This window comes from Bufo bufo, chromosome 1 (assembly GCF_905171765.1).
Source record: "Bufo bufo chromosome 1, aBufBuf1.1, whole genome shotgun sequence".
Taxonomy (NCBI): Eukaryota; Metazoa; Chordata; class Amphibia; order Anura; family Bufonidae; genus Bufo; species Bufo bufo.
In genome coordinates, this window is record NC_053389.1 from 115,338,242 (window position 1) to 115,348,449 (window position 10,208).

Consider the following 10,208-nt stretch of genomic DNA (forward strand, 5'->3'; position numbering starts at 1 on the left):
GGGGGTGTAGTGTAGTGTAGTGGTGCTACTTTACAGAGCTACCTGTGTCTTCTGGTGGTCGATCCAAACAAAGGGGACCACCAGAGGACCAGGTAGCAGGTATATTAGACGCTGTTATCAAAACAGCGTCTAATATACCTGTTAGGGGTTAAAAAAAAACACATCTCCAGCCTGCCAGCGAACGATCGCCGCTGGCAGGCTGGAGATCAACTCTCTTACCTTCCGTTCCTGTGAGCGCCTGTGTGCGCGCGTTCACAGGAAATCCCGGCTCACGCGAGATGACGCGTATATGCGTCGCTGAGCGCAGGGCTGCCACCTCCGGAACGCGAATCTGCGTACAGCGGTCCGGAGGTGGTTAATTGGTTATGTCGAGGCTGCCCGGGCCCCCCTGCCAGCCGGGCCCGGTACAACTGGGCCAGCTGTACTGGCCTATCAGCGGCCCTGTAATATATATAAGTGATGCCAGCACCACATAGGGGTGAATAAATGTAATGACACTGCCAGCCTGTTAAAGAGAATTATAAATATATTCCATACATATGCAAAAGTTTAAAGTGTCCCCTTTTCACACAGAGTGGGGCACTGCACAAGAAAAAAAAAAACATAAAGTAAAAAATTAAAACTTTCTGATTTGATATTTAGTAATAAAGATTAGAAGCAGAAGATGAATGCTAGTCATCAGCAGAATGTAAAGGAGTTCACTCTCCTTGGATTGGACACTGTCCCTAAACTAAGTATTGTCCTGTTCATTCTCCTGCTCATCATCTACCTTCTTATACTGCTTGGCAATCTTCTCATCATGGTAACCGTGTATTTTGAGTCCCGTCTTCATTCAGCCATGTATTATTTCCTCAGCAAGTTATCTTTGGTAGACCTGTGCTACGCCTCTGTGACTGTCCCCAAGATGCTGGCCATCTTTCTATCAAATCAAACCAAGATTACTCTCAGTGGATGTATCACCCAGCTCTTCTTCTTACACTTCTTTGCAGGAACAGAGTGCATCCTACTTACCGTCATGGCATATGACCGCTATGTTGCCATATGCCTTCCACTTCGATATTCTAGTATAATGAATAGTGCCATGTGTTACTGGCTGGAAGCTGTGTGCTGGGCCATAAGCTTTATCCACTCCATCATCCAGATAATATTAACCTGTCAGCTAAAGTTTTGCGGTCCAAACAGAATCGACCATTTCTTCTGTGACATCCATCCCTTGTCTGTATTATCCTGCTCCGATATCTTCATCATTGAGATTGTATTTGTGGCAAACAGTGGTTCAATAGCTGCATTGTCTTTTATTGTCTTGCTCATCTCCTACATTGGGATTGTCCACACCATAGTGAAGACCAGATCTGACGAAGGGACAGGCAAGGCCTTTTCCACATGCGTTTCCCATCTCATTGTTGTCACCCTCTTCTTCGGACCTAGCGTCTTCATCTACTTGAGGCCCTCAGTGTCTTATGGCGCTGATAAAATGGTGTCAATATTCTATACAGTACTGACACCCTTATTAAATCCAATTATATATACTCTGAGGAACAAGGAGGTAAAAGCCGCCATCAGGTCATTTTTGGGGAAGAAACTGTTCGGTAGAGATTGAATATGTCTACAAAGATTTACTGTTCTGTAGGAAATCACGACAAACACGTAGACTATCTACGTGTCCACTGCAACATGATATACAGTGGTGCTTTAAAGTTTGTGAACCCTTCAGAATTTTCTATATTTCAAATAAATTTGACCTAAAACTACTTACATCAGATAAAGATAACCAAATCAAACAAATGAGTCAAAATACTAGACTTGGTCATTTATTTATTTAAAGGGGTTGTCCAAATTCAGCAAATGGCATTTATCATGTACAAAAAGTTAATACAAGACACTTACTAATGTATAGTGATTGTCCATATTGCTTCCTTTGCTGGCTTGATTCATTTTTCCATCACATTATACACTGCTCATACCCAGGGGTTGCCCTATGACAGATCTCAATACCGGAAAATAGAAATGCTAGTGTGAAAGTCATAAAAAATAAATAAAAATAAAATAAAAAAAGGAATGAACAGGCATAACCACCTTCTGGAGTGTGTACCAACAGTTTAATTCAATGATAAAAACAATAATAAAATCAGTAATAAAATCTCATATATATAATTAAATATACACAGCAATATACACAGCAATAAAATCAGTGTGAGGTGGCAACAGTGATATAGCAGCCAGGATATTAGCAGCAAGGAGGATAGCAGCATACACAATGAAAAATGAGTATATGTCCAGTATACCTCAGTCCATATAGATATGGATAATATCCAAAAAAGGGTAAATGAACGGTCTCTCTAACCCCTTAAGGACTTAGGACATACGGATACGCCCTATTTCCCGAGTCCTTAAGGACTCAGGACGAACCGGTACGTCCTAACTTTAAACCGCGATTGCGGCGGGGGTTAATCGCAACAGGATGTCTGCTGAAATCATTCAGCGGGCATCCTGTCACAACGCCGGGGGGGTCCCGTGACCCCCCTGTGTCAGCGATTGCCGCAAACCGCAGGTCAATTCAGACCTGCGGTTTGCGGCTTTTACCTTATCTGGCGGGCAGCGGGGCGGCGGTGCCATTGGGTCCCCATGCGGCTGTAGCAGTGGCAGATCCAGAGCCTGGTCTCGGGAGGGGCACTTTCAGATTTTTTTCTGTCCGTCGCCACAAAACAATGGTGCTTATAGAACAGACTACACAGTGTAGCGGTATACTGTATATTGTGTGGCACGGTGTATGCTATATGTGTATAACAAACATATTCCACATGAAAACTTACAGTTACTTGGCTTGGCCCTTGGGGATCTCGGACACCACTTCAACACTTTGGCCGGGGGCTCGGCAGAGATGATGTGTTTTATCCTAATGAGAAAGATTTCATAATAAGGATTTGGAGAATGGACAGAGGGATAGCAGAGCAGGGAGAGGTTGGTGCTGCTACTAGGGGGTCGTACCATGGGAGAGTAATAAAGCCCACCATAATGTCCCCCCCAGTAGAAATAATTCTCCTTATAATGTGACAGTGCAAAAAATAACCCTTGTAATGCCCCCAGTTGAGCTAATGTCCCCATAGTGCCCCCATAATGTGCCAGTATAAAATACCCCTATATAGTGCCCCTAGTAAATGCCCCCATAGTGCTCCACACCCTCCTTCCTCCTAGTGCCCCCCATAATGTACCAGTATAAAATGCTCCAGTAGATGCCCTCAGTGTCCCCCATAATTTGCAAGTATAAAATACCCCTTCTTAGTGCCCCCCGTAGATGACCCCATAGTACTCCTCTCCCCCCTTCCCCATAGTACCCACCATAATGTGTCCCAGTATAAAATTGTACTGTACAGAGCCCCCCATATAAAACACCCCTTCTTTGTGGCCTCAGTAGATGCCCCTACACTGTGTGCAGAATTATTAGGCAAATGAGTATTTTGACCACATCATCCTCTTTATGCATGTTGTCTTACTCCAAGCTGTATAGGCTCGAAAGCCTACTACCAATTAAGCATATTAGGTGATGTGCATCTCTGTAATGAGAAGGGGTGTGGTCTAATGACATCAACACCCTATATTAGGTGTGCATAATTATTAGGCAACTTCCTTTCCTTTGGCAAAATGGGTCAAAAGAAGGACTTGACAGGCTCAGAAAAGTCAAAAATAGTGAGATATCTTGCAGAGGGATGCAGCACTCCTAAAATTGCAAAGCTTCTGAAGCGTGATCATCGAACAATCAAGCGTTTCATTCAAAATAGTCAACAGGGTCACAAGAAGCGTGTGGAAAAACCAAGGCGCAAAATAACTGCCCATGAACTGAGAAAAGTCAAGCGTGCAGCTGCCAAGATGCCACTTGCCACCAGTTTGGCCATATTTCAGAGCTGCAACATCACTGGAGTGCCCAAAAGCACAAGGTGTGCAATACTCAGAGACATGGCCAAGGAAAGAAAGGCTGAAAGACGACCACCACTGAACCAGACACACAAGCTGAAACGTCAAGACTGGGCCAAGAAATATCTCAAGACTGATTTTTCTAAGGTTTTATGGACTGATGAAATGAGAGTGAGTCTTGATGGGCCAGATGGATGGGCCCGTGGCTGGATTGGTAAAGGGCAGAGAGCTCCAGTCCGACTCAGACGCCAGCAAGGTGGAGGTGGAGTACTGGTTTGGGCTGGTATCATCAAAGATGAGCTTGTGGGGCCTTTTCGGGTTGAGGATGGAGTCAAGCTCAACTCCCAGTCCTACTGCCAGTTTCTGGAAGACACCTTCTTCAAGCAGTGGTACAGGAAGAAGTCTGCATCCTTCAAGAAAAACATGATTTTCATGCAGGACAATGCTCCATCACACGCGTCCAAGTACTCCACAGCGTGGCTGGCAAGAAAGGGTATAAAAGAAGAAAATCTAATGACATGGCCTCCTTGTTCACCTGATCTGAACCCCATTGAGAACCTGTGGTCCATCATCAAATGTGAGATTTACAAGGAGGGAAAACAGTACACCTCTCTGAACAGTGTCTGGGAGGCTGTGGTTGCTGCTGCACGCAATGTTGATGGTGAACAGATCAAAACACTGACAGAATCCATGGATGGCAGGCTTTTGAGTGTCCTTGCAAAGAAAGGTGGCTATATTGGTCACTGATTTGTTTTTGTTTTGTTTTTGAATGTCAGAAATGTATATTTGTGAATGTTGAGATGTTATATTGGTTTCACTGGTAAAAATAAATAATTGAAATGGGTATATATTAGTTTTTTGTTAAGTTGCCTAATAATTATGCACAGTAATAGTCACCTGCACACACAGATATCCCCCTGAAATAGCTAAAACTAAAAACAAACTAAAAACTACTTCCAAAAATATTCAGCTTTGATATTAATGAGTTTTTTGGGTTCATTGAGAACATGGTTGTTGTTCAATAATAAAATTAATCCTCAAAAATACAACTTGCCTAATAATTCTGCACTCCCTGTATAGTGCCCCCAATCATGTGCCAGTATTAATAACAGCCCCCCATGTGCCAGTATTAATAAAAGCCCCCCCGTGCCAGCAGTAACAGCCCCCCTGTGCCAGCAATAACAGCGCCCCCCTGTGCCAGCAATAACAGCCCCCCCTGTGCCAGCAATAACAGCCCCCTCCCCGCTGTGCCAGCAATAACAGCCTCCTCCCCCTGTGCCAGTAATAACAGCCCCCCTCCCCCCCTGTGCCAGTAATAACAGCCCCCCCACTGTGCCAGTGATAACAGCCCCCCTCCCCCTGTGCCAGTGATAACAGCCCCCCTCCCCCCTGTGCCAGTAATAACAGCCCCCCTCCCCCTGTGCCAGTAATAACAGCCCCCCTACTGTGCCAGTAATAACAGCCCCCCCACTGTGCCAGTAATAACAGTCCCCCTCCCCCTGTGCCAGTGATAACAGCCCCCCTGTGCCAGTAATAACAACCCCCCTCCCCTTTGTGCCAGTGATAACAGCCCCCCCTCCCCCCTTTACCAGTAATAACAGCCCCCCTCCCCCCCTGTGCCAGTAATAATAGCCCCCGTGCCAGTAATAACAGCCCCCCCTCCCCCCGTGCCAGTAATAACAGCCCCCCCTCCCCCCGTGCCAGTAAAAGTATTGCATATATAAAAAAAAAAAAAAAACATACTTACCTCCATGTCAGCGATGCGATGCAGGCCTCTTCCGGCCTGTGTCCAGCGCTGTATGGCTCAGGCGGCGCGATGACGTCAGCCTATCAGAGGAAGGGAAAGGGACACGCCTCTCCCTCCCCTGCCGCAGCGTAGAGGCAGCGATACAGATGACTGGAGATGATCCAGCGATACAGATGACTGGAGATGAGCACTTCCACAATGGAAGCGCTCATCTCCCTGTGTCCCACCGCCGCCAGCTCGGGGGGGGGGGGGGCAATTGCCCCGTTGTCCCGTCCCCCCCCTGGATCCGCCACTGGGCTGTAGGGGGGACCCAATGGCAGTGCGATATCTAAGGAAGGCATTGCGCTGCCTTCCGGTGACGAACCTGTGAGATCCAGCCCCCGGGATCTCACAGGCCGGAAGCTGTATGAGTAATACACACAGTATTACTCATACAGCCAATGCATTCCAATACAGAAGTATTGGAATGCATTGTAAAAGGGATTAGACCAAAGTGGGACAAAAAATAAAGTAAAAAAAAGTTTTCCCCCCAAAAAATTAAAAGTTTCAAGTAAAAATAAACAAAAACGTAATTTTCCCCAAATAAAGTAAAAAAAAGAATGGTAAAAAATAGGAAAAAAAAAAGTATACATATTAGGTATCGCCGCGTCCGTATCGACCGGCTCTATAAACATATCACATGACCTAACCCCTCAGATGAATACCGTAAAAAATAAAAACTGTGCTAAATAAACAATTTTTTGGTCACCTTACATACCGTAACAAAAAGTACAACAGCAAGCGATCAAAAAGGCGTTTGCCCAGCAAAATAGTACCAAACTGTCACCTCATCCCGCAAAAAATTAGCACCTACCTGAGACAATCGCCCAAAAAATAAAAAAACTATGGCTCAGAATATGGAGACACTAAAACATCATTTTTCTGGTTTCCAAAATGATATTATTGTGTAAAACTTACATAAATAAAAAAAAAGTATACATATTAGGTATCGCTGCGTCTATCGACTGGCTCTATAAAAATATCACATGACCTAACCCATCAGATAAACACCGTAAAAAAACAAACAAAAAAAACTGTGCTGAATAAACCATTTTTGTTACCTTACATCACAAAAAGTGTAATAGCAAGCAATCAAAAAGTCATATGCACCCCAAAATAGTGCCAAACAGTCATCTCATCCTGCAAAAATCATACCCTACCCAAAGTACTCGCCCAAAAACTGAAAAAAAAATATGGCTCTCAGTCTATGGAAACACTAAAACATTATTTTTTTTTGCTTCAAAAATGAAATCATTGTGTAAAACTTATATAAATAAAAAAAAGTATACATATTAGGTATCGCAGCGTCCGTAATAACTTGCTCTATAAAAATATCACATGACCCAACCCTTCAGGTGAATACCGTAAAAAAATTAAAATAAAAACGGTTTAAAAAAAGCCGTTTTTTGTCACCTTACAACACAAAAAGTGTAGTAGCAAGCGATTAAAAAGTCACACGTACCACAAAAGAGTGGCAACAAAGCCATCATCTCATCCCGCAATAATCATACCCTACCCAAGGTAATCACCCAAAAACTGAAATAATTATGGCTCTCAGACTATGGAAACACTAAAACATGATTTTTTTGTTTAAAAAAAGAAATCATTGTGTAAAACTTACATAAATAATAAGTATACATATTTGGTATCGCCGCATCCGTGACAACCTGGTCTATAAAAATATCACATGATCTAACCTTTCAGATGAATGTTGTAAATAACAAAAAATAAAAACGGTGCCAAAACAGCTATTTCTTGTTACCTTGCCTGACAAAAAGTGTAATATAGAGCAACCAAAAATCATATGTACCCTAAACTAGTACCAACAAAACTGCCACCCTATCCCGTAGTTTCTAAAATAGGGTCACTTTTTTGGAGTTTCTACTCTAGGGGTGCATCAGGGGGGCTTCAAATGGGACACGGGGTCAAAAAAAAACAGTCCAGCAAAATCTGCCTTCCAAAAACCGTATGGCATTCCTTTCCTTCTGCGCCCTGCCGTGTGCCCGTACAGCGGTTTACGACCACATATGGGGTGTTTCTGTGAACTACAGAATCAGGGACATAAATATTGAGTTTGGTTTGGCTGTTAGCCCTTGCTTTGTAACTGGAAAAAAATTATTAAAATGGGAAATCTGCCAAAAAAGTGAAATTTTTAAATTGTATCTCTATTTTCCATTAATTCTTGTGGAACACCTAAAGGGTTAACAACGTTTGTAAAAGTTAGTAAAATCAGTTTTGAATACCTTGAGGGTGTAGTTTATAGAATGGGGTCATTTTTGGGTTGTTTCTATTATGTAAGCCTCGCAAAGTGACTTCAGACCTGAACTGGTCCCTAAAAATTGGGTTTGCTTCTAAACTTCTAAGCCTTGTAACATCCCCAAAAAATTAAATATCATTCCCAAAAGGATCCAAACATGAAGTAGACATATGGGAAATGTAAAGTAATAACTATTTTTGGAGGTATTACTATGTATTATAAAAGTAGAGAAATTGAAACTTGGAAATTTGCAATTTTTAAAAAATTTGGGGTAAATTTGGTATTTTTTTTATAATTAAAAAAGGTTTTTTTTTTTACTTAATTTTACCAGTGTCATGAAGTACAATATGTGACGAAAAAAACTATCTCAGAATGGCCTGGATAAGTCAACGCGTTTTAAAGTTATCAGCACTTAAAGTGACACTGGTCAGATTTGCAAAAAATGGCCAAGTTCTTAAGGTGAAATAGGGCTGAGTTCTTAAGGGGTTAAATGAATTGTAGGAAGTCCCACTTTTAGATGTATGTGGTTATAATACAGCGATCCTCATCAGAAATCTGGTGGACAGCCCAATATGTGTAAATAGTGATATTGATCACAAAAAGTTCTTACCGCTTACTTTCCTCTGGCGTGTTTTGTGAATAATCTCGGCAGAGAACTGCCTACTCACGTGTATATTCGAACACGATCCAAGAGGCGCGGGATGTAAGTAGTTTGCAGGGACGCTGAATTCACGAGGTCGGGAGCGTTCCAACGGGGTAGCTTGGTGGGCGTGTCTCTGAAGGTCAGGTGATCTTGACGACCAGATCAGATGGTCTGGTCAGGTGATCCACAGGTCCTGTCCTGACAGCAGTGACTGCTCCTCCTACGAAGGGAGACGGGGGTCACAAACCAGCAGAATACCCCGCTCACTGGGTAGGTGACCCAGTGAACAGTACACCCACCGCTATCTACCCGTCCAGGTGTTGAGCCTTCCATTTTTTGCCCTTTGCTACTGTGAAGGTACCTTACCTTGCTCCCAGGGCCGTCTTTGCCGCAGGGCAAAAGGGGCAGCTGCCCCGGGCCCAGTTGCTCATGGGGGCCCTGGCGGCTGGCCCAACTCGCGACTCTGACTCAGTCTCTCTAATAATCTAATATGCAGAAGCGCAGCACAGACAGTCTACTCATCACCAGTCACCCACACAGATGTGACGTCTAGACAACTTGAAATTACAGCGCCGACCGCCGAAGCACTTCGGCCCCCCGCCCCCGTCACTCACGTCTCACGTGGTAAAAGGGGGTGTGAGTGTCTTGTGTGAGTCATCACCGTCCGCAGCCTGGTGAAGCGCCACGGCGGAGCAGGCACCAGCAGGGACTAAGTCCCAGCCTCCGGTCCAGAGGCTAAAGGGATTGGCTGGCAGTGGTGAGTGAGTCACACACAGCCTCACGTGATGTGATCATGTGACCACTTACCAGATAAGAAGTTCAGACCAGTCTCAAGTAGTCACTGACCTGCTGACCTGACCTAGTGACCTACCTACCTACCTAATAGTACAGACTACACTGCCGCGCCAGGAGGGGAGGACAAGACTGAGGAGGAGGTAAGCAAAAAGCAGTGGCACGCTGCGCATAGGCATTATATATATATATATATATATATATATATATATAGACTTTATTTTATATTTGAAGAAACCGGTCAGGACTCAGGTCACCAGATCCGACCATTCATAAATTTGTGGGGGATTATTATAGAGAGCCCCAGACGACAAGGGCAAGGGTTGGGTTCTTCTCTCTGTCTGACTCTGCTGCTGAACTGTGGCCTGGGGCCATCACTTGCCACATTTACTAATCTTTGCTCAGGGGGGGCCCTCATGGTCTGGACTGGACTCTGGGTCTATGCAGATATCTGATTGGAGCGGACTTAGTGACCTCTTTTTTTCTCTTTTGCACATAAACTGTTAAACTATATTCCTTAGAAAAAATGACCAGTCCACACCATGTGGGTCTATATTTATGAGGGCCCCCCTGAGCAAAGATTAGTAAATGCGGCCGGCCCCAGGCCACAGTTCAGCAGACAGAGAGAACCCAACTCCTTTGTCTCTCTTCTCTCTAATAATCCACCAGTAATTTAAATAATCCCATTAGTGGGGGATTATTATAGAGATGGGAGACAAAGGAGTTGGGTTCTTTCTGTCTGCTGAACTGGGGCCTGGGGCCGGCCGGCCACATTTACTAATCTTTGCTCAGGGGGGCCCTCATGGTGTGGACTGGAC

The 10,208-nt window shown here is 44.2% G+C and overlaps 1 protein-coding gene across 1 annotated transcript; it reads left to right on the plus strand.

Moving 5' to 3' along the window:
• Window positions 1-664: 664 nt before the first annotated feature.
• Window positions 665-3,692, plus strand: LOC120998027 (olfactory receptor 4Q3-like; the record flags this gene model as incomplete). The annotated part of the gene is made up of 2 exons (XM_040428463.1): window positions 665-1,563; window positions 3,674-3,692. Coding segments are annotated over exons 1-2 (918 nt in total), but the record flags the coding sequence as incomplete, so codon positions are not given.
• Between the last annotated feature and the right edge of the window lie 6,516 nt (window positions 3,693-10,208).